The following is a 27,021-nucleotide window of genomic DNA, read 5'->3' on the forward strand; positions in this document are numbered from 1 at the left end:
GCCGAAAGGAGAGGGGCATACCCTTTGAGACGGGTGTTTCGACAGCCAAATCATCTGGGTGACGATCCTCAGTCATGAGGTTCTGACGAAGAAAACGAAGTAATATTACATCCATCTAAATAATTTGTATTTTGTCCGTTCCAGGAGGGGTTCCAGTTCCAGACCCGACCACCCCCCACCCCATCCCCTTTGTGTGTACGCCTGTATTCGAAACATTTGAGATGAATCAGATGAGTTTATAATAATATTATGTATATATCCCAATACTTTTAAATTAAATAAACACTATCAGCATAAATTATTGTCAATTCTAACCCTTCTTGTATAAAAATCCCGTCCGTGCTTCTATTTATGTCGTGGTATTTTTCTGACCCGTGTGACACCACCGTTGTGTAGTTGTAGCGCACACCCCAAAATGTGGTGATGAAAGACACACGTAATAGTAAGATAAATGAAAAACGTCATAGTCTTCCGAATGGTGCAAAACGAAAAGATTTCACCTGGGTTTATGCATGACTTCGCAGTTTAGAAGACGATAAACTGCATTCGGACTAAAGTAACCAGAACCAAATATGAGGAATACGACGGGGAGGAAACCTTGAATACATTATGATGTATGTGTATACATATGCATCCACTGTACCATTAACAACACGTTGGAAGTCGATGATGCGGACATATCAGTGGTCCGGAAAAATTTAGGCACATCTCTAGTACGGACACAGCTGAAATATTATTTTGCATTATATATCTTCCATAAATTGTAAGGTTCAACATACTAATGAAATCCTATCGATAATGAGTTTCTGTCATCTTTATCACATTTAATAACAGAGGTTATACTGGGCACTATTGAGCTATTAGCGTGCCAGAAGATTCATGAACACACAAAATTTGTCATGATAACAATAATCAAGATTCAAGACGAAGCATTAGGAACATGTCTTTAATAATTGTACACCGATAGTATCCCTACATTTTATCAATGAGTAGGTACAGTACAAGTAGACCAATCTGTATATTTGTCTTAACTTAGGTAGTTAAGTATACATTTTGAAGGTTTCAAATCTAGACTTGGACAGCCAGTGGCAGTGTACACGTTATCATTTCTTATCAATAGCTACATATACTTTTTCGGAGTTTCTAGTTTCTATTGGTTCACGCGTCGTCTCTTCGTTTTCTTAATTTCCCTTCGGTCTGTATCGTCTTGGAAACGCTCTCCACGCAGTCGGCCAGGGAGATACCGTCCGTTGAAGGTCCGGCATCATCGTCACCCTCACCCTCCGCGACTTTCGACAGGGCAAGGATATAAGAACACGCTATCCTCAACACTGAGAGTTTGGATAACTTTTGGTTGTGGGAGTAGGCGGGTATCGAACGTCGAAGAGTATCAAAGGCGGCGCTTATCGTATGCACCCGGGTTCGTTCTCTCGCGTTCGCTTCGATTCTTCTTTCTCTAGTCATATTTTTATAATTCCGCTGTTCCCGCGGAGGCGGAGGAGGTGGGGGTAATGACGTTTCCGAAGGAGACCTAGCGAGAAGAGCGTCGACGCTGAAGAAAGCCCGCGAAACCTTCACGTGTTCTTCTTCATCGGGGGTGGGAGGTCGGACGGCGGGGTGAGGAGGAACCCTGTTGTCCCATTCGAGCGGTCGCGGAGCTTCAGCTTCGTACCGGATTCTCTTCTTGAGAGGAGCGAGGGGAAAGGCGGTCGAGGTCTCCAGCTTCAGGGGCTCCGCGCACTTTCTCTTGTTCTTGGGCTGCTTGACGACTGCAGGCCTGCCCATCTTGAGACCGGAGTCATCCGAATTGGAGCGATTGCTCTCCTCGGAGTCATCATCTTCGCCGCCCGAGCAGAACCCTGCATCTTTTTCAGGAGTCCGAGGCGACTGCACTTCTGAAACAAAACAAAAAAAAACATATTAAAATAGAGCCGTGCTAGTTTTTCCAAAATCACCAATTAATTATTGCTTTTATTGTCGTGCGGTCGAGAAAAAGCATTAAATTTAGTTTATATTAATTGGCAAACCGCGAGACTCGCTTCGCAACCAAGAATGTCGTATGAAATCCACATTCCATACTAAATGCATCATACCACTGAAACAATTGTCATTTTAATTGGCCCACGAATTAAGAAGTTTTTTTGAAGTTATTTATTTAGTTGAATTAATATAATAATTGAAGTGTGGTGCCGCCCCTGCGTCGGGAGGGACAAAACAGACAATGCGGCTTGAGCGGGGCGGGGGAAGGTGGGAGGGCGCGAGGCGTTTTGCCAGAATCGCTCCCAGATGTTCGAATACATTATTATTTTATCTGAGCCGGCGATTGGCGCCTGCTCGGGTTATTCCGTCACACTCACGTTACGGTGGCAAATTTATTTCTCAAACGCTCTGCCAAAAACAAATTAATTAATCCGCAGAATGTTGCAAACTTGAACAAAGTCACTCGAGATTTGTTTACGACTTCGCGCATCACTGGAAATACACGGTATTATTTTGATTCAACACCATTCCAAATGCCAAGATCTTCATGAATAATGTATAATAAATAATTTATTAACATTTTTGGTACAACATAATTTACAAACACATTTTTTAAGTTTAATTACTACTAAGTATTCGATCGTCTTGATTTATTATCTCACACAATATTCTAGTAATCAAAAAAAAAGTCACTTTCAAACAAATTACATTATACTTCGGAGAAGTATATAAGTAAAAAGAGAAACGAATGGGTTATGAAGCAGACAAGAGTACGCGATGTAATAGACGTTGCCAAACAGTTGAAATGGAGATGTGCGGGGCACATTGCTCGCCGAAACGATGGCCGCTGGACAAATGCCGTCATCCAATGGTACCCAAGGGGTACGAAACGGCCACAGGGTCGCCCTAAAAGCCGCTGGATTGACGAACTGGTAAAGTTCGGCGGAAATACGTGGCAGCGAACGACACAGGACCGAGAGAGTTGGAGAAAGCTTGGGGAGGCCTTCATCCAGCAGTGGATTGAGCCCGGCTGATGATGATGATAACATTATACTGCCTTTCTAAGGAAGAAGGCAGTAAGTGACTCTCGCTCACTTTCGAGATAAATGACAATATGTGTTTTTTCTCAAGCTTTAGTACTGTGAATTAATCAAAAACGGTGGTAATTTTTATTAGTAGGACATTAAAATACAAACGAAGTAATAATAAACAAGCAATAACTACAATGAATAGGTGCAATTACTGCCTTTTTTCTAAAAAAAAATGTATTATTTTAGAAGATGCCTATTTTTTCACTAAGAATTTAAACGGTATTTTAGTGATAATATTGATTTTAAAAATAACTGAATATATAGCTTTCAAAATTACCTACCGAATGGCATTCATCACTCAATTTCACAAATTGTGCGAGTTACTACCTTCTTCCTTGGAATGGCAGTATAGATGTGTTAACAAGAGTTGAGGCCAAGCAATACTCACACAGACGCATTGTTTACAAAAAAGGGTGTTTCAACGACATCAACGTATACGCATGTTGTCCTCTTTTCGCTATAAGCGCATTAAGTAGGCGTAAGCAAGACAAACGGCTGTTTCTCATAGACGTTGTACAATGCCCGTTGCCTCAGAAATGCACTAATACACATAATCTTTCGTATCTGTGTTCGCACCAACTCTGGCTGAGAGACCTATAGCCAAAGACCTATAGCAAGAGATAAGAAATTGCCTATAGCAACGTCAACGACGAATTTGGGCGTTACGAAATTGAATTAAATCAGGATACGTCAAATCCTTTATGACGAGGAGAGGAAGATATCGATTGGCATATAATTAACCCAGAATCAATCGAAGTAGTTTTATTTAGAAAAATACATTAGGTTATTTGGTTATTACGTAAGCAGCTACTATTTTTTAGGAATGTATGGGGTAGGTATTCAAAGGGTTGTTTCTTAGTTTCCTAAATCACTGTGAAACTAACGAAAGAAATGTCGACTTTTACAAATAACAATCCACTACAGAAACATGTTAACATTCAGGAAAGGATTCTTTCCACAGAAAACCCAATACACTACATTTTGAAGCAGAGTATTGAATGTGTGTATCCTACGAAAATGAACCACACATTATAGACGTGCAATAGTGTGTGTTGTTATTTCAAATACACCAATATTGACTGAGCGTCAGTGTATAAAACGAGAGCAGTTGCCAGAACGAAATACAAGTGTTTAAAAGTTTATCCCATATTCTTTCACACTCGAGATCGGTTGCCTGTTTCTCCACACCCGTTTGGTATTTCAGTTCCCATTATTTCTGAGTTCCCTGATTTTTTCAGTCATGTAGGTATATAATATAGATCATTATTTGAATCAGGTAAGTCGGCCATGCCTGGATAGATAATAATCTTCAAATTACATTTTTTTTATTATAAATACATTACTTACATAATTTATGAATTTGTGGTCTCAAGTAAAGGAAGACACGTCAAAACACTTAGGTATTTGCAATGTTCATGTATCCCTATGACATTAAATGTATAAGAGTACAGTATTATTTTCTCGATATAGCAAGTAAGTAGGTACTAATTCCGGCTCTTCAATTTCTTCCTGGCGCTATGTGGGTTTTGACGTCCTCTACTTGTAGCGTATGCCTCCATCCAGGTCTATCCCATAAGATCAAAGTAAAACTCGTAATTGTATCTCGGCTTCCACCATTATTGATGGGCCCAAACTCCAAAAATACGGCGCAGCACCCCCAGCTCAAATTAGACACGGTGGTTTCTCGCTGGCAGGCTATTTGAGCTTGGACTTCCATGTCCGACATGTCCATGCGGAGGAGTAATACAGGATGCCAACCACATCCTCTGGGAATGTCTGAGTATGTGCTACGAACGGGAGGAAATGCTCAAGTCGGTCCAACCAGCTGTTGGGCCCATCGGCCCGTCCGACTTGGTTGCTACTAAGTCCAATTATCTTGCATTAAAAAAAAATGCGGCGCCTTATTGCGGGCGTGAAGATCTCTTCACATAATTTTTGCATGATTAGCTTCATTTTCTTTGCTATATACACAACGTAACTTCGTTTTCTTTTCGTAATTTCCTTGTGCTTCTCTCACCCTGGCACTTTGCATTAAAGTAAACTCATTAAACTCAGTTAGGGTTCACTTTGAGCGTAGCCTTGTGCATCTTCTCCCAGGACACTCCCAGTCCAATTGTTTCAGATGTTTTACGTTTCACATCACCAATTGTAGGGTCCCGCGATACGCTCGTTTAAGGCCGAGTGTGGTGTGGGGAGGGTTTCGGTGGAGGGCACTTAACTTCAATGGTCATGGACTACTTTTTTTATAAACATAAAATGGTAGGTAGTTGGCGTATATAAGAAAAGATATGTCATGAAAATTAATAATAATAAATTTGTGTCGAAATTATTTTTATATAGACAGGATAATGTAGATAACGGCAGTTCGTTTGTTCTGGCGTCTGGACTTCTCTTTTGTCTGGCATGCCTGCCGAAATGCCTGGGAACATTCGACGTTCAAAACAAAAAAAGAAAATAACCAACGCGGTATACAGTCTTCTTGGAATGTCCAACACCAGCACACCTGATGTCGCATCACATGAGGAGACTTTCCTTTGATATCCACGCAATAATCAATAAGATTCTCATGCCCGATCCAGTCTCATTAAAGATTGATTCTACGAATCGACTTTAACAAAGAAGAAACCAGATGCTCCAATCAATTCAAAAAAACCTCAGTTTCTTACGACATAGGCATCCTACTTACGAAAGTAATTTTAGGTTAATCGATAATATGATGACCAAGTACTTATATCTTATATCCCATAAAGGCATAAAGTAATGAATTTTATAAATAATTATTACCTATTAATTCTTAGAATAAGGCACATTCATTTATTTGTTTGATGTTTAAATATCAGTGATAAAACAAAATTTGAAGATTGTAAAGACTTGATAACAAAACCAATGTTTTCACAAGACCAGCTAAATTTAAAAATCTGGCTACTAAGGGTCAATTAGCAAACACAAATAAATTTAGCGAATCTTTTTTTAAAGTTAATACCAACTTAAAATAAATTATGAGTGAAGGCGAATGTATTCATGCTGGGTCAAGTGTTTAGAAAATTATGATGTAGGTACCTACTTGGGGATCAGAATTAAGTAAATAAGTAAAGTAAATTCAGAATTAAGTAAATTAAGTAAAGTAAATTTAGCATAATTTATTGTACATATTAAACACCTATGTAACATTCAAATACGCACGTTAACATGATCTTACTCCCTAGCATTGGCGGCTTAATCCGGAAAAACCTAGCAGGTCAATTTTGAATATATTATTTTAATTTGCCTTTTCGTTGTATACTGAAAAGACGTATTGCAAATTGACTTTTTATACATTATAGAATAAGTGCTAGAAATTGTTATAGGTCGGTACCTACTAACCCTTCAAAAAATGTCTGTTTTTCATAACGCCAACCCATCGTTAACCGAAATTGCACACAACGCGTTATAATTTTTTGTAAATCAGGTCCACTTTTCTTTCTTTGCTTTTTGAAAAATCATCAATCACACGATTATAAAAATTGTCTATTTTTCCCACATATTTTTTTTCAATACTGAGCATTGCAAGAGCGGTCAGTCTATCCTGGCCCTATTGCGTAGAAAGGTTTTTATTCTTTTGAGAGTGGAAAAACATCTTTCACTTTCAACTGTTGTCATTGGTATGACGCAAATAAATTGGAGAACTTTGATCGACTCGGAAAATGTTTCGTTGAAATTATTGCTGAGTAAAAAATGTAGAAGAGAAACTGCACTAATAGCGCCATGCAAATCATCTCGTTGATAAAACACCAATAATTCATTTTTTAACTTGATTATGTTTATTTCTTCTAACAGTTTTACCAAATTTACTTGACGTGTGGGAAAATTATTTTTAAAATCAGTGTAATTTTCTTTATTGAACAAATCGGATATAATGAGATGATCGTTGGATGCAAATCGTGCTTCCATTTCCATTATAATTGTATCACAGACTTCAATTGCTACTGCGTGCGTACTAACTGCTTCACAAAAATGTTATAAATCACCAAAAACTCCTTATATATTATTAAAATAACCAAAGGCATTCGTCAAAACCTGTCAACGAATCCGAACCGCATACACAGTTGCGTCTTGAGACCAATTATCTAGTCAGTGTTATCATTCTGTTTCATTTAATTAGGTGAAAAAATCTTTTGTCTCACACTCGGGCATTGCCGATATTACAGTAATTCACGCACCGTTACAAGCTTCGATCTCGTATTTTGTGTTATATCGATCTCTGTCTTATGTATGAGAAACGAGAGAGAAAATTTTATAAAAATATTCAATTTGGGTCAATTTTCAGACTGCCGGCGAACACAATATTTTTGTTCGGGGAATTATCGCCCAAACAAAAAAAGCCCAATAGACTGGGTTGACACAATATCGCGCGCCCTATAATTTCAAATCCACCGATTATTATTAATATTATTATATATGACATTGCACATATTATTAATATTATTATGTCGATTGTAAGGTATTTATTTTGGCAGGTCAATGACCGAATGACCTATAGAGGGAGCCGCCAGTGCTCCCTAGTTCATTTATCGTTTGTCAATTTATGGCTACGGCCAAGGCCTGAACAAAAACGATGCATGAGTGCGAGTGAGAAAGTATTCGGCACCCTTATAATCTCTGCGACACGCGCTAGAGTAAGATAAAAGGTCTACATATGTTTTCGTTAGTTTATAAAAGTATCGCCAACAAATCGTGGAGAATCGCTTCACGTAGCATCGTAGCTCGTGTTGCTAAATTGCTATTTTTTGTGTTAGACATAAAGTCAATGGTAAATATTTTTTGTTATTTAAGTAGGAAAGATGGTTCTGTGTGTTGTACTAAAATATGGTAGCCATACTGATAAGCAAGAATATGGTATTACGTTTCATAGGTAAGTTGATACATGTTCATGATAATTTATTTGTAAGTATATTATTATATATATTATCAGTGACCTAGTGTTTCTTTAAAATAAGTAACTTAAATTATGGATATCTTTACCTAATGGTTGCATTTTGACCGCTTAAAAATACTATATAACGTAAAAAAATAGAAAATTATATTTTAATTCTGAGCGTCTAGTGCGAGCACTTTGGGCGAGCACTACCGAAATGGTCTATGGTCTCGAACATTTGTAGACAAATGCGTTCGCTCGCTCACAAACCAAACGCATGGCACGCAGCGTCATTTAGCAATGCAACGGGTGGTGTCTAGATGTATCTATAGTCTATGGCTACGGCCGTATGTAGCTTAGCTACTTGGAAATGCCAATGGCGTATTTCAAAAAAATACTACCTTATTCTTAGGTCAATAATTATTATAAAACAATCATTATTTGTAGGAAGTTTTATCACATTTGAATGGTCAAAGACATAGCTTATAATCAGTATCTTTAAAATTATCTTTAAATGTGTAAATCTTGCCCATTTTTTGAATAATAAAATGCCTAATTCTTGTCAAATTTGAGATCACAGAGATTATCAATATATTTTTTTATTGTAAATATATCACTATAATAATGTCTTGTGGTTTTATAAATGCTTTTAAAAATTAATAAATACAAAAAAATCTTAACACCACTTCACATGGACGTACTGAAATATGACTATATTCTAAAACATTAGAGCGAGAGGTTTAAAAGAATACTATTTTATGTAATAAAAATACTTTATGCAGTCATCAAATGTTTAAAATAAATATAAAGGATAATAAGGCTTCAAGATTATGTAAATAGATTATCTACAACGTTTAAGGAATGTCCAGGATCATGCTTTGAAAATAGCATAAATGCTCCATTTTGACGTACGCTAAGCATGTCCCCTCTTAATAGATAATTATGTGGTGCATAAAATTTATGTGTATAAGTCAAGTATAAATGCCTACATAAATGAATGAAACAGAGGATATAATATAATATTAGGTAAGTATATTATAAAAACCATCTGAATACAATTTTTATCGGTCAAAATGACTATCACGAACACCTGACACATAATATTAGTATTGATCATACTAACTTCCAAAACTCTAATTTTACTTTGGTTTACATTTGAAGTAGAAGTATATTAATTTCTTTGTAGATCTTTAACATAATTTATTACAAACCTCAACACTGTACTATTAAAAAAATTTCTTCCGAAGTGATAGAAGTAGGTGGTACTCGTACGTAGTTTATACACATACATGAAGGGACATCAATCGAACTCGACGATCGGGTGTAGAGCTAACGAGCCGAATTCCAAAATTTTATAACACCTTTTTATTTTACCTGTTATCCAGCCGAAAGTCGAATGCCGATCGGTGATCGAATGGAGAAAACAATAAAAAAAAGATCCCGACAGAGTTGAGTCCCTTCACTCCACTATGTTAAGATTATGTACCAAACTAACCTCACGAGTCCCAAAAACCCATTTAATAAGCATATTAATCATACAATTACTGCAATGATGATGTTGGCAGTCAATTCTCGGTGGAAAGATAGGTAGGTACTACATTCGTGGCCCCCAATCCTGAAGCGGGCCCTCAGGCAAGAATCTTTGGCGGGCCCCCTACCTATTGCTAAAGTTAAAGGCAGTTTGACTATCTACAGTTGTATATTCCGAATAGTGTTCGAGGTAAAAATTAGGGTACCTATTTTAATAATTTTTAATGCACCCACTTGAATTATGGAGTTATCGAATATTGACAAACAATAATCAAAAATTGCATCGCACAACCACATATTTAAAAATATTAATTATGGCACCTATAAGTGAAATAGCGCCGCAGGCGTCATTTTTTTACAATTAGTGCAATTTTGTGATGTGTGTTTTCTCACTTGGCTGGTCAATTCGCCAGGTCGGGCTCCCCTTAAGGCAGGGCCCCCAGGCTAGAGCCCTGTCAGCCCCCTCCCCCCCTTGTGGGGGGGCCATGACTACATTGTAATAATAATATTTAAAATAAATGGCCATAATAAAAAGCCTAGTACAGTACCTATTATATGCTTCATAACTTTGCACTCCGGCTTTACATATATTATCTATTTATTTGTTTATTATCACATATATTAAGGGGGGACATGCTCGTCGAAGGTCAAAATTGAGTTTTTATTGTATATTCAAACCATGATCCTGGACACTCCTTAAACGTTGTAGATGATCTATTTATATAATTTTGAAGCCTTATTATCCTTTATAATTATTTTAAACATTTGATGACTGCATGAAGTATTTTTGTTACATAAAATAGTATTCTTTTAAACCTCTCGCTCTAATGTTTTAGAATATAGTCATATTTCGGTACAGAACTGTGCAGTGGTGTTAAGATTTTTTACATTTATTAATTTTTAAACGCATTTATAAAACCATTAGCATAATTTATTACGAGATAATTTTTGTAAAATATTCACGATAAAAAATTATATTGATAATCTCTGTGATCCCAAATTTGACAAGAATTAAGCATTTTATTATTCAAAAAATCGGCAAGATTAACACATTTCAAGATGATTCTAAAGATATTTATTATAAGCTATGTCTTTGACCATTCAAGTGTGATAAACATCTTATGAATAATGATTGCTTTATAATAATTATTGACCTAAGAATAAGGTGGTGTTTTTTTGAAATACGCCATTTCTTTTGTCATTCCCCAGTGGTTAGGCTACATCATACGGCCGTAGCAATAAATTGACAAACTATAATTGAAGTAGGGAGTAAAATGATATTGACGCGCGTGTTTGAACATGTACCGTTTAAAAAAAAATAAAAAAAAATTCGGTTAAGTACATGTTCAAACACGCGCGTTAACATAATTATACTCCCTACTTTAATTATAGTTTGTCATTTTATGGTTACGGCCGTATGTTGTAGCTTAACTACTAGGGAATGACAAAAGAAATGGCGTATTTCAAAAAAACACTACCTTATTCTTAGGTCAATAATTATTATAAAGCAATCATTATTCATAGGATTTTTATCGCACTTGAATGGTCAAAGACATAGCTTATAATAAATATCTTTAGATTTATCTTTAAATGTGTAAATCTTGCCGATTTTTTGAATAATAAAATGCCTAATTCTTGTCAAATTTGGGATCACAGAGATTATCAAAATATTTTTTTATCGTGAATATTTTACAAAAATTATCTCGTAATAAATTATACTAATGGTTTTATAAATGCGTTTAAAAATTAATAAACGTAAAAAATCTTAACACCACTGCACAGTTATGTACCGAAATATGACTATATTCTAAAACATTAGAGCGAGAGGTTTAAAAGAATACTATTTTATGTATCAAAAATACTTTATGCAGTCATCAAATGTTTAAAATAACTATAAAGGATAATAAGGCTTTAAAATTATATAAATAGATCATCTACAACGTTTAAGGAGTGTCCAGGATCATGGTTTGAATATACAATAAAAACTCAATTTTGACCTTCGACGAGCATGTCCCCCCTTAATACAAGTGAATATCAATTGATCTAATTTTATGCAACGTAGTTAGGCAAATAGGCGTCAGTGTAGTAAAAAGTGCAAAGTTATAAAACGTATACCTACTCTACCTATCTATTTAATCTATATAAATAGTTACATATTATGAAAATTGTATATTTGCATTAAACGACGATAATTTCCACCTGTCCAGCTCATTTTTTTTTCGTCCATGTCAGATTCTAATAAATTATGGGCCTTCACAGGGTGGAGGTTTTTATTGACAGATTTTGTTTTTACGAGAAATGGATGTCAGTCACTTGCTCAACCTATTAGGTCCATACTCTGACTCAAACACAGATTGAAAAACAATATGGATGTAAAAATGACATCCAAAACAAGAAAGCAAAACAGATTTTTTACACTTTTATCAAACTTCACTTGGGGTATATTTGGACTTTTTGAGTAGTTTTATATTTTTCTCACGGTCGTCACAATGCTACCTACCACAATAAAATTTGGGGATGTTGATTCAGCCTGCGGATTAGATTTTTTAGATATTCAATAAGCCATGTTGGGCATTATTGAAATATGTATAAATACCTATTGTTAGGAAATTTTCATAGGCATATACATAGCATAATATTATATAGGTACTAGCCAAAAAATTTTAACATAATTGACTATAGCATCTATAGAAATACAAGGCATTACTTTATACAACTTCTTGGCTAATACATAATGATTGTTTAGTAATTATACTGTTATATTAACCAGAGAGAAATCATTAGTTGTATTGGTATTCAAAATGAGTAAAATAAAATTGTTCAGATCACTGAATGGCTTTTGAAATCTAAACGATTTTAAAAAACTTTTTCCTGATGAAAGAGAGGAAAGGTCAGAGGACTGTCATCAATAGTATTGTGAACTTGGAACTAGAAGCGTTAAATACACGCGAGGTGTGTGAGGAGGGCGTGAAACGTGTTGGCGTAGCGGACTGGCGGAGGCGAAGTTGGACAGGGACACGGTGGGAACACCTGAGTCCCGAAGGTGTGCGCCAAAGGAGAAATGCCGCCGCCGATCATCCTACCTCGCGCCGGGAGAGAAGCTTTTTCAGTTTCCATAACAGTGGCGTGTAAAAAAATATGGAGACTAGATCCACTTTTAATTCAGCTAATATATTTTATTTATCAAACCATTCAAATAAGACAATATAGTAATTCAATTAAGCTTTTTGAGTGCCTACCAAGGCCTGAACAAAAACGATGCATGAGTGCGAGTGAGAAAGTATTCGGCAACCTTACAATCTCTGCGACACGCGCTAGAGTAAGATAAAAGGTCTACTAGCTATAAGCTAGTTTCCAAAAGTATCCCCATCAAATCGGGGCGAAACGCTTCACATAGCGTCGATAACTTGCGAGCTCGTGTTGCTAAAATTGATATTTTTTGTGTTAAACATAAAGTCAGTGGTAAATATTTTTGGTTAATTAAGTAGAAAAGATGGTTCTGTGTGTTGTCTTAAAATGTGGTAGCCGTACTGATAAGCAAGATGGTATTACGTTTCATAAGTAAGTTGATACATGTTCGTGATAATTTATTTGTATTTTATTATATATTTTAATATCAGTGACCTAGTGTTTCTTTAAAATAACTTAAACCATGGATATCTTTATCTAATGGTTGCATTTTGACCGCTTAAAAATACTATATAACGTAAAAAAATAGAAAATTATATTTTAATTCTGAGCGTCTAGTGCGAGCACTTTGGGCGAGCAGTAGCGAAATGGTCTATGGTCTCGAACGTTTGTAAACGAATGCGTTCGCTTGCTCACAAACCAACGCAAGGCACGCGGCTTCATTTAGCAATGCAACGGGTGGCGTCTAGATGTATCTATAGTCTAAGGTGCCTACTGCCAATATCATATCGTCTCTGTTCTGGCAGAACACACTAACTGGAGAATACTAGTTTTGAGTAATTTGACTTTGAAGTTGTTAAAATGTTTGAAATGGTCTATCATGTGAGTTTATTAAGTAATCGTAAAAAGGATGACTTTAAAATAAAGACTTTATTTATTAAGAAGGTTTCCAGACGGTAAAGTTTGAAATAAGGAACATTTTGGTATAACTAGCTCAATATGTATTTTTTTCGAATTAGTGTCTTATGCCAGAACAGTGACAATATTATAATGTATTTAGAGAATCTACTTTCAGCTGATAAAGTAAAAAAACAACGAAAATGGTTTTGTTATTATTTAATTATGGCATTCCAACAACAATAATTATCAATAAACGATAGTATTATTAATTGTATTCACTAGGTATTATTATTGCTTTAAAAAGGCATAATATTGAAAGAAATAACAAACAATATTATTATATTAATTGAATTTATAGTAAGACTCAATTTCAATAAAGATTTTTTGTCAATTATATATTTGAATTTTTGTCATTTATGTTGACAGGTGTTTCAGACTACGAACCCATATTCGGAACGGTCTTCAATAATTTCACCGTATTTAAGTTATCAAAGACCGTTCGATAGGATTCGTAGCCTGAAACAGCTGACAACGTAAATAACTCAAATATTATAGAATTAACAAAAAAATTAACTACGTCATTATCACAATAAAAATAACACTTATTGTCTGTTATTTCTTTCAATAAACGAATTTAATTAAATTACAGAAGGTGTCACATATTTTGGTATATTTTACAGCTAAAGACTGCAAAATAACATAATATATTATTTTATTATTTACCAAATATGAATTTTCTTCTGATGACTTTCTAGAGTTTGATTAATCAAAATAAATGTGTAATATAAAAGCAAAGTAGATATACATTTATTATTATGTACCTATTTATTAGAATCATAGATCGATTATAAACGCGTCAACTATATTATTATAGTGTGATTGGCACGATCATGGTAGATTTGAAAAAAAAAATAGCAGGAAACACGTCAGTTAGCATTGTCGATTTTTGAAATCAGTTTAGATTTTCTGTAAACTATTAAATTAATAATATTTCCGTAGAGAAACACTCCATTTGTTTATTTACTACATCTATGCCCACAACTTTGGACTGAAAGATAACGCCGGAATTAATACCCATGTATCGTAATATGAAACAAGTACAAATATGGGTAGTGAAGTGATTAATTATCATTTTCCACCTGATCGCGGTTGCCAGCACGTCTCTGGTAGTAAATGCGCGACGGGCGGGCTTGTTCGGGATCGCGCTTGACACGGGCACTGAGCAGTGATGGGGAATGGCTTCGACCAGCGATGACGATCGCTGGCCAGCGGTTATGCCTTGTTCGGACTGAGCCAGTGATTTAGTGAAGTAGCGAGTGATTTGGTAAAAAACCGTGTCTGAACAGACAAATTTAGTCCAGTAGTTTAGTAAAATGGTCAGTCAATCCGATCCATTTTATTCTATTATTTCTGGCGAGTAGCGATCCCCACCACCTCTCACTATATACTAAACAAGCCACAAACCAAGTCTGAACAGGCGAGTGCATTAGTTGTCGGCTGCCGTAGGAATGGCACAGCTATATTTATAACATCTATGGGCACAGCGTTGAAACAAAGATTACTACTCGAAAAAACATAACTTATATTATTATACTTCAATGCGACAAAAAGTCGCGAACGTGTGTTGATAGATCCGTAGATAAATGGCGATATTTCATAGAAAGCTTGTTGTTATTGAGGATAGGTAAAGAGGTACACATTATCTTATGATTATTATATATATTATATTATTATATATAATTATTATATTCATTTATTATTCCGTTTAGGTACATTGTACACTCAGTATGAAGGATATTATGTCATGTCAGTAGGTAGTGTGGATAATTTGTTGATTAAAACTTTGATAAATAATGGAAATATTTCACAGAAAACTTGTTGTTATTGAAAGTAGGTAAAGACGTAGGTAGGTAGGTACACATTATCGTAGTGTTCATAAGAATAATAATTATAAGTTATATTCATTTATCATCTGTTTATATTTTTTATAGTCAGTAAGGACAATGGAGCATAAAATCAGGGGCGGATCAAGTCAAGCGGACGCCCTGAGCGGTAAAAATTTTGGGGCCCCCAAATTCAAGTTAGAAAAAAAGTTTTATGCGTAGAAACACTCATTAATTTATTAACATAAAATATAACAAAGGTAATGGAAATAAAATAAAAAAAACATGTTTTAAATAAATTTTCGTCTTGCAAATTCGTCAATTATTTTGGCAGTGTCAATTCGGTTTAAAATTTCTTGCTCTATATACAAAATTAAATCTTTTTCTCCCATAGTACTTCTCAAATAATTTTTTGCACGCTTTAAAACAGAAACGATCTTTCACCTGATGCGTTAGATAAGGGGATTTTTAAAAAAATATTTCTACATTTGGGAATGTGTAAGACATTTCTTTGGCGGTTCGATAGATGTCTGGTGTGGTTTTAATATTGTGCATAAAGTAAGTACCTATTTATTACCTAAACAAACTACAAAAATACATAGGTAAGCATACAAAAATTTATGCAACCACAAAAATATAATAGGTAGGTATCCTATGTAAATTAGTATTCATCATTAGTATCAATAGGAATTTGGAGCATAAATCGATTTAATTCAACAACGCCGTTTTTGCATAGTGTAATTTGAATTATTTTTGAAGTTACGACAGACGGCAGCACTCTCGTGTCGCGCGAATGGTGTCCGTTTGAAATATCCGTCGCTCTCGACGCTCTGTTCATTTTGACGCGTCACTCACTAATGAACTGTGTTCGGACACTTTTCAGTTACTAATTCACTAATTCACTCGCCACTCTACTATATCACTCGCCCAGTCCGTACCGGCCTTTACCGACGGTCCAGACTGGAGAAAAGCGCCTAATAGGGGCGGCGCGTTGCCGGTTTGCCGCCCGCAGACGCCCGACGCCCGGCGATCTAACAATCAATGGTCCGCAACAACAATTTATTACGGGGCCAACACAAACGCGTGAGAGAGCAAAGGCTTACAAGTTAGTTGGTCAATCATCACCGTAGCTTCTAACTTAGATAATATAAACTTAATTTTTACCAATGTAATTAAATTGTTTTTATGGTGGAAATTTTATACAACTTCTACAAGGTTGGGTTTAGATTTAACCACAGAACGGATAATAAATATAATACCGATAGGCTATATTCAATACGCCGCATATTGATGCAGGGTTTTTGAATGTGTGAGTGTCCTACGAAAATAAAGCACGCTTATGGACGTGCAATAGTGTGTGTAATACACCAACATTAAATGAGCGTAAATGCATAAACCGAGAGCAGTTTTCAGTATTCGACATGCAACGCATTCTTGGCACGTGTGTAATTTTAACCAGGATTCTTGCTTACTCGAGTCGGTTACCTGCTATCGCTTTACCCGTTAGATAATTCAGTTCCCATTATTTCTGAGTTCCCTGGCTTTAACCATAGAACAATTAATACATAGAATTCCGATAGACTATAATATAGTACTTATATATATACCAATAGAGTAAATTTTGCGGCATGGTTTTGAATGTGTGAGTGACACGTGTTTAAATTTTTCCCGTATTCTTCCTTACTCGAGATCGGTTGCCTGCTTCTCCTTACCCGTTCCCGTTATTTCAGAGTTCCCTGGTTTTAACAATCCGAAATCAGCTTTTACTTACTATATTATTAAACTACAGCTTACTATATTATTTAATAATTAATGTTTATCAAATGCAATTGAATTGGTACACAATTTTGTGGAAATTAAGAAACGACTGTTATTTTAATTAATTTAAGTTAATTTTAAACATCTATCGATTCTTTCACGCATTTATCAAAAAAAAATTCCTCTTTTTACAGCACGTGACAATGTATTCATCAGAATCGATCCGAAATTAATAATTATTATTATTTGAAAGACATATTATTCAAAACTGACTGTGTGTGCGAAGCTTTACACCTGAATTAATCGTGAGTGAGACGTATGGCGCCAATACCTCACAGAGTCGAACAAGAAAATTACCATATTTTTTTCAAAACTGATTAACGATTAGATACCTACCGCGAGTGAATTGACTTTGTTTTTGAAGATTCTAAAGATTCTGAAATGATATTTCAAAACTCATTAGTCTCTTATCAATCACTGTCGACCGAATCACAAAAACAATGGTAAAATGATGGCCAGTATTTTATACATCGAGGTCACTAAGCCAAAAGGGCGTAGTGAGAGCAAAATCAAATACAAATAATTTTATATTTTGATTCGTCGATGTGAATACTACTAAAAAACGTAACTTCGTCAGGGCATAACTACTGTCGTTAACGGGACTCTAGGAACGAATATAATGATATTCTCGACAACATAGCAAATACAAAATAATAATTAACTATTTTTTTTATTCAACGAATTTTGTTCACAAAATTTCAGAATGTAACAATCTTTTTATTGAACATACATAATTTGAAAACTCTTCAGAGAAATACTAGAGACTCCCAGCGGAGGTGCGAAATACGACGTCGTCCTCTACTACCTTTACCACTAGATCATTCCTTGAATGACAATTTGGGGAATGCTGTATTTTATCTTCTCATAATGAGGTCAAAGTACTGTACAGTGCGACTTTTATATTGAGTCTCTACGTCACTGCTGACACGTATGTCACTTGGTTTTTGCGTGCTGATACTATTGGGTACGTCACGTGCTCTTTGCGTGTTCTATCTCAGGCACTGTTAAGATAAATTAAAAGTTTTCTTTTATGTATCTCCTTCTGACAATACTTAATGCTGTTTGCTTCCGCAGAAATTTAGAGAGAAAAGCCCATTCGCATCGAACACTCATTGAATTATGAGCGCGGAGAATATAAATGCGGCAGGTGGATTTTAGTTCCAAAAATGACCGTGGTGACGTAAAGACTTTATACAAAAGTGGCACTGTATTTTACTGGTTTGATACTACGCAGAAATTCACGATCCTTTCCCATGCGTTTGAGAACGGGTGACACATTGTGTCATCCGATCACCCCAATTAAATTTGTGGCTGCGTTTAGAGCCACATCTCGAAAGCCTCAACTTTTGAACGTTGTTTAATGCCTACGATATTTTTATACACACTTTAGCGGCAAAGATTAGTTACTTACTATTGATACCGCATGAAAGATGACTATGGAATATGCCAGCTTATGGTATTATGACATTATAGGTAAGTTGGTATTTAGGTTGCTTCTACATGCCTATAGTCGTTGCTATAGTCTTTGGATATTATTCATTTAAAAGAAAATAACACAACAAATGTCTTAGCATAGCCGCATAACTTGAAATGTAAACGATCCAGCCACTTGAGTTTAAATAATTTTAATGTATCTTGATAATTAGACAAGTCGCATTTTGCTGACAGCTAAATTAATACGAAACGGAAGCCAAAGTGGATGGTTAATTGGTTTTTAGTTTTCAGAAGTTCGCGGGCAGCAAACAGGTGCGCAATGAGCGTTTTTCTTGATCGCCGTCCAAAAAAAACACGTATTTTTTAATACTTAAAACGTTATTCTTTCAAATAATATGCTCGCGCTATTATTACAGACAGCTGACGATCGAAATACATAATAATATATTAATAATACATAGAGGATTATCTATGGGCGGATCTATGAAGGGGAATAATTATTAATAATACAGGGTTAAAAAAACGAAAGATGAGAAATACTAATTTATTATTAGCAGGCTACGGTCCTTCACGCCTCCAATAATATAATAATAATATTATCTTCAGTGCAAGTGTAATATCGCGGAGGAGCTAATAAACACCTACGTTTTTGCTACATTCTGTTAAATGAGACAAATAATCAGTGACAATACACGTTGATTGATGTTTACAAATTTCAGAATTGACTAATAGTTTTCTAGTTATTGGCTTAAAATCTAAACCGCGTGTGAACCATAGCGTAGCCATAGAAGAAACACAAGTAGGTACCTATTCGAATTACGCGAAAGCAAATGGTTTTTGTGGCTTCCAAACATCGTGATAATAATTGACATAAATGGTTCTTTCGCGGTTTTGCACTTACAACGTCAATATTATAAAGTAACAATAATTACGCTATCACACAAATATTACCATGGATTAGGTAGGTGCAGAGACATTACAGACGAAGTCTTGTTTTGAAGAAAACTAAAATAAAGCTATACACTACTCTCAGCAGGCGGAGCAGGCCCATTTTGACATATTATGGATCTGAGTGTTGGGCCTTATCAAAAATACGAGAGGAAGCAAGCTGCATATCTTTAAAATACATGCAGCGTTCATTTAATTTATGATAAAGGCATTGAAAGGGGTCTTTGGTACTATATATGCGATGAAGATGTCGCGTGGAAGTGGGATGTTTCCTTAGGAACAGAAAAGATAATAAATAATAAGGAAAGAGAAAAGATATACATAATCTGATATTCGATTAGTAGTGCCAATTTTACAATTTTTTTGAGATGGCGCGTTTAAACGAAGCAGGTGAATTATTGAACGGGTGGAGAAATAAGTATAATATAGACTAATGTTTTTTTATCTATTACAGTTTCGTTTAGGCAGGACTTAATGAATTTAAAAAAAACGTACCATCAATATCTGTAGATAATAATATGTAGGTACATATTCTCAATCCAACGAAAACATATAAGTATTGATGAAAAAGTGTGCACAATTTTGTCGCATCGCCCAAAGTATACCAAAACTATTATGGTGTGCAGGCAGGGTTTAATTGATTTTTGAAAACTAACCAAAACCATCTGTAAATTGTAGTCTTAGTGCAATAAAAACAAATACGTATGACTAACAAAGTTTAATGTAGACTTTTTATGGCGGATCTTAACAGCCTACCTCCAACCTTCGCTACTGATATGTAGGGTAAATTTAATTAAGTACCTCTATATCTCACTGCTCATACATGAAGCATATTGCGTCGTTTTCTCTCTTTCGGCGTCGCTTTAACTACGTCATATTTTCTGCCAAAACTATCGAATTTCACTCTTATGTAATATGTTTATAATAAAACTAATTAGTACCTACTCGGTATTTCTGTTATATTATAATATATAATATTTAAAAATAAAGATATATAAGAAACAGTTGAATGAGAGATACTATTACAATGAAAAAAGTATAAGATGACGATATAATTGCAGATTATAGTGGTTAAACAAAGAGTAGAACAAAACTACAATAATAATGAACGTGTTATCCTACATTTTACGACTCCGAGTTGATTATATGAATTACATTCTAATAAAAGGCTATCTCTAAAAAGGGTTAAACATTTTGTTCGACTCAAGTGGAGATAATCGCTGCAACTTGCAAGCAGGGTTGTCACCCGCAGCGGCATTAGGAAGAATTATTCCAGGAATACAATGTAATACCGTGCACCATGCATCGTATAATTTATGTAGATTGGTAGATGCACCCTGAAACTAATGTACCTACTTATTTATATAGTTATACACAAAAGTGACAAAACTATAACAATAAGGGTTATATAGATCATTGTGTATGGAAAGACGATGGAGGGTACATATTATTCACTAAATTTCGATTGGGGATCATTACTTAACATTTACTGCGCATCTATTCTATACACAAGACTGCTATCATCCGCTATCGAGGGTAGTTTTGAATCAAACAATTACAATAAATTAGTTGTAATTGTTACAATAAGTGATATGTTTTAACAGTACCTATCTTGGGTGTGCTAAATTTTAGAGCGAGATAGACAGATTTGACTGTTTAGACGGCTACATAAAAAACTACCCTCGATAGCTGCCGATAGCAGTCTTGTGTATAGCATAGATGCGCTGATATCATTAGACGAGTGTGCTGAGAATATAAGACAAAAAGTAATTTAAGTAGGTAGGTATGTAAATGAGATCAAAAATCAATTACATATTATCATTATATTTTTTTTTATATCTATTATGAGTTCAATGAATTCATGTTTATTTACTTACTGACGCAATCCTAACACAGTGTGGCATTGAAAGGTGCATGTTGGGTATTGGCCGGACAAATCATAAGAAAAACAATCGATAAGGAGATAGACAAGAGTACGTGATGTGATAGATTTCACTAAACTAATATGAATGAGCCGGAATGTCGCTCAGTGACTGAACAATAGAGTGGTACTCAATGGTCACTAAATAATCACGGGCTGTCCTAAAGCCCACTGGTTCAACAAAGTCGGCAGAAGTATGCGGCAGAAAAGGGCTAGCGACCGAGAAGAGTGTATGACCATGCAGCAGATCAAAAACACACGACTATCGAGTTTAGATTGGAATATTATTTATAGATCTGCGCATCTATTCTATACAGAAGACTGCTATCGGTCCGCTAAGGCAGCTAAATAGGATAGGAAAGTATCGAATTATTAACACTTATTGTGACAATTACAATAATTTAGTTATAATTGTTACAATAAGTACTATGTTTTAACAGCACCTCTCATAGCCGTGATAAATTTCAGACCGAGATAGACAGTTTTGACAGTTAATACGGTTAACTTATTGCAATTGTTACAATAAAAGCTCATTGCTGTAGGTATATGAATTGAAATAGGTATGTAACTTAACTTGTATTGTTAAAGTGGGCAAAACAAATTGAACATAATATTAATGTTATTTTCCAATATGACATAATAACCACGGGTACAAAACCGCACCACGTGCAAACCTACCGCACAATACAAAACAAGGGATAAAAGATAATCCTTATTAATATACTGGTAGGTAACCCTACTTCATTCGGAGAAGTGAGTGAGGATCGAGGGGTAAAGAGACAGGTGGCGCCGGGACACCTGTTGGAGCAGGTAGACCGACCTCACACACCTCACACCAGCTCAAGCCGGCGCACAGTGGCGTATCTACACGCACGAAACGAAGATAGGCTTTGTGGAAGATTTATAACTGTGTTTACGATTTTGCGGCTTGTAAAGCAATACAAAACAAGAACACTGCATGTACTATCTACATCTACGTACAAATAATCGATCAGCAATCGGGGTAAATGAGAATGGAATCCCGGACGGAGAAGGGGGGGGGTGTTATTACTATGAACAATTATTAGACTGGTGTGATTTACGCAAACTGCTGAATTTATTTAAAAATAATTACAAGATAAAAATAACTTTTTATATACCTACGTTTTAAAATTTTCTGTTGAATCATATAAACTTGACTTGACTAGCTTAAACGATCAAAAAAAATGTACTTGATAGAAATACTGAAATGTCATTTTGACATTTCATATTGATTTCCATAATAACGCACGTGTATATTAATAATTTAGTTGCTTAGACCCCAGACCCCTAGCAATTAATAATAGTGTTTTACTTTTTACGGATTTGTTCCGAAATAACTTTTCATACAAAACAGAATTAACTGAAAATGAATCAATTCTACTTAAGGATGGCTAAAAGTATTAAAAGAATGTATTGGCATGGTGTTATAAGATTCAAATTTCTAGCTAGTCGGGAAGTTAGTTAAAAATCGATTGCAATATTTGTACTGGATAAACAACCGCCGGACAAACAAGAAAACGACCTAATAAAAACGTTGTAATAAAATAACAGCACCGAAGCAATAAAATTGGTTTGAAAATACGATGTAAGATTTGCATTGTCACGCGTGCATCTGGAGATAGAATCAAATCAAAGGTCATGTAACTTATTAGCTATCTGGGAGGAAAGGCAATTGATAATTATTATTAATTCTGAAGTGCTCGTGCACCTTCCAGGTGAAGTACATAATACTATCAACAAAGCAATTGAATTAAAAAAAATAATGAATCTAAAACATCTGCTAGATGGAAAGAGATTTTTGGGAACGCATACAATTTCAGTGATTCCTATCTTCCAGTAACGAGGCAAATGATATGAAGAAGGTCGATTTTTCATGTCATCTATTCCTGATTAGCGATTGACAAGCGTAAAGCGATCAAAGTAATGGTAAAACTACCCTGTTAAATAAACGTAACTTTGTGTTTCGCCTAAAATCAATTTTCCGTGAACTAATGTAGTTTTTTTCTATTAGATTAGCACGCCACTGACGATATACCAACATACCCGAAACTGACACCGTTTCACCTGTTTTCGGTAACGTAACTTAATGTAAGGTAAAGTAAGGTGTATCACGCACACTTGCGCATTTTCGCCGGGTGTCGTTTTCTTGAGGTATGCTGGAAATTATAATAATAATAAAACAGTACCTACAAGTGGTGAGAGATACCCACAAAGCCAAACTTCAATGTGTTATTTTGTTTAGTAAAATGATACATTTATTTTTTGTTCTATTGAATGAAGTGTCGATGCAAATTTTCTAGTTTTGTAAAATCATTCATGCTGAATTCAATACCTACCTACTGACAATAATGAACTATGTACGAGGAATGCATAATGTGATACACGTATGTAGGTACACTCGTGTTGCCATAGTGGGAACTACGCGGGGCCAGGGAAAACAAAAATAATGGAAAGAGAGCACAGAGCAGAAATAAATAGAATTTAGATAGTTATATGTTATAAACAAAAACTGCCATTTAAAATATTGGCCAATGCCGATTGATTGGAGTTCGCATTTCGACACAGAACAAACTAATGCGAGTACCTATTAGTTTTTTTCTGTATGCAAAACACGCCCATTATTTGGCACGTATGGATGTAGGGAAAATATTGATTATCCGGACTAATTGAGTGAAGATGAACGAGGATGATACATTATATTAAAAAAACAATAACTTTTTTAATTTCCCTCTTCATCCACGCATTTATCATACTGATACGAAACTGATGATCATAGTGAAATCAATATATATCTTTTTATTTAAGAAAATATTCATTTACAATTTTATTCCGACAGATTTTATACCAAAAATAACTTATTTAAAAAAAATACTTGTAAATTAATTTGCTATATGTATATACATCAGTGGAGGGTCATTTGGTTATCAATCCGACACACTTTCAATGGTTTAATCGCTATCTGCGCAGGTGTAGGGTACCTATTTATTGCCAGCAAAGGGGCAGATGATTAAAACATAGTGCAAACACGTGCCTAATAAAAAAAACGGTTACTTTATTATCAAAAAGCTGAATCCATCTGGCGAACTAAAAAGCAAGCTGTAGGGTTATCAATAATAAGTATTGAATTATCAAAACTGCTGTTTTTACTAGTGGTGTAAACTTGTAAACGAATGTAAAACAGGGATGTCTGTAACTGGAAATTTGGAAACTAAATCTAATTCAAATCTAAATCTGCCTAATAAAATGAAAAAAAATAATGAAACCTACTGAATATTGAAGTTATAATTGATATAGAATTCCACGAATTTTTTTGACTAAAAGCATCAGAAGGTCTTCTTATTCACTGTAGTGATTATTTCACCCATATTATCCACCAACAATGGCAGAGACCACTGTCCATTGATTATTAGTTATTATAAATTAAAATGTATAAAGAATAACAAATCATTTCATTTATTCTTCTAGTCTTCACAATGGTGTTGGAGCCGAAATAGTAATCTATCTACTAATTCCGTAGAATTCAAAATTATTAATTACAGGTTATGGCGTCAGGAAAGAAAAATAATAAACAAACGTCAGTAAATGTAAAAACACTGCCCAAAATGTAATTGTAAAACAATTAGCATATTATACTTATCGGCATAAATCTATTCAATTATAGAATGAATATATTATGAAACGTTGCATATTATTATTATTATTATTATTACGATTTATTGCATCGTTTTATTTAAACAAACTCTAGTAAGACGTATTATAGTGAATAATAAATTAGATTGAATTCTCAAATGAGAATACAAATAAAATGCATGTCACATGCAATTCCATGCATCAGCAACTTATGGCTCGATGACATTGAGCTAGGTACTTTACAAGCTACAAGCCAGCGAATTTACAATCTGCTTGTAAACTCGCCCAGTGTCATCATCGAACTAACTAACAAGCAGATTGTAAACAATCTACCGATAATAGTTGAAAGTCGGACTACTTTACACGCTACACGCTGACGTGTGGGCCGATATACGTCTGCGCAGTAGAGCGATAATGGCGACCTGCCAGTAAAAAAACGAACTGCTCAAGACGTCCTGTCAAAATAGTACCAAAATTTACGGTTTCAACTCGCTAGCTTGTTGGCTTCTGAGCGAGTGGAAAGCTTTGGGTGTCATCATCACAATCGCACTAGTTGAATCGCCTGCTTTTAAACATGCCAAGAAGCAGCTTGTAAAGTAGCTCAATGTCATCGACGCATTACAAACACTATCTAAATGTGTGAAAAATATTATCTATGGATTTATTAAAATTCCTGGCAGTATTCCAGATAATGTTAGCTGGCAGCCCTGCGCGCACAGATGCGCTCGTTTGGACAGTTGCAAGTAAAATAATATAATAAAATGTCGTGAATAAAATTATTATCTCTTTGGCAGGCGGTTACAAGTTACAACACACCGTGCGGCGTTAGCAATGAACGCGAACAGATGGTCGGGAAACAGACTCGCGGGAAAATCAAGAGAGTACCGTATGTACGTAGTACATACAATATATCAATATTATATTAAACACTTTACTGGCGATGACTTCATAATCAAGATATTTCGCAGAATCCACATTGATTCTAACAAAGCGATACCTGCCCTGTAGGTAGAGTTTGTGATTTCTTGACTTTTTTCGATTAATTCGAGAATTATTCTTAAATTCAAGAATATTTTATTTTTGCTCGATTTGTTATGATGAGTGAATGTAACATTACAAAATATCAAAAAAACACGTCCGGGCTATGATTGATTTGCCAATCACTATTATATTGCAGTAGTGAAGGGTGGAGTTAGGCTTTTAAGATCCGCCATAATTAGTGGACTTTAAACTTGTTAGTCATATGTATTTGTTTGTATTGAAGTTACACTATAATTTATTTACAGATGGTGATGGTTAGTTTTTAAAAATCAATTAAATCCTGCCGAAACCAAACCATAATAGTTTTGATATACCTACTTTGGGCGATACGACAAAATTGTGCACACTTTTTCATTCATACTTATTTGTTTTCGTTTGATTAAGAATAGCTACACATATTGTTGGTTCATTTTTTTTAAATTCACTATGCCCCTGCCTAACCAAACTATAATAGATAAAAACTATTATTCTATGTATCTATAAAATATCAAAAGTTATGTAAGTATGATTTAATTGCATAATTTTAGATATTTTGTAGATCGACGAGTATTTTTTGACTATTATTCATTATGGCTTGGTTTTCGTAAGGTTTCTTCTTCTTCTTTCACCCTGTCACGTCCCAACATACAACTACTTCCCTCGGTCCATCACCAACTCCTGCGCCTCCCGCCATGCCAGACCTGCAGCACGTAAGTCGCCTTTGTAGCATCGCTGCAGGGTGAGGGAGGGCCGGCCACGGCGACGGAACCCTTGAGGCTGTGCCACAAGGGTACGAAGTGCCGCACTCTTTGGCGGCATCCG

General features: G+C 35.2%; 1 protein-coding gene across 1 annotated transcript in view; it reads right to left on the reverse strand.

The window, feature by feature from the left end:
* Nucleotides 1–1,015: 1,015 nt before the first annotated feature.
* Nucleotides 1,016–27,021, reverse strand: part of LOC147068539 (uncharacterized) — a 66,145-nt gene continuing 40,139 nt past the window's right edge. Inside the window, exon 2 of the mRNA XM_085953370.1 lies at nt 1,016–1,895. Within this exon, the coding sequence (XP_085809496.1) occupies nt 1,159–1,895 (737 nt within the window). The 3' untranslated portion in view covers nt 1,016–1,158. The remainder of the gene's footprint in view (nt 1,896–27,021) is intronic.

This window comes from Rhyacophila brunnea, unplaced genomic scaffold (genome assembly GCF_057557595.1).
Source record: "Rhyacophila brunnea isolate RB1 unplaced genomic scaffold, BYU_Rbru_1.0 scaffold_3, whole genome shotgun sequence".
NCBI classification, from domain to species: Eukaryota; Metazoa; Arthropoda; class Insecta; order Trichoptera; family Rhyacophilidae; genus Rhyacophila; species Rhyacophila brunnea.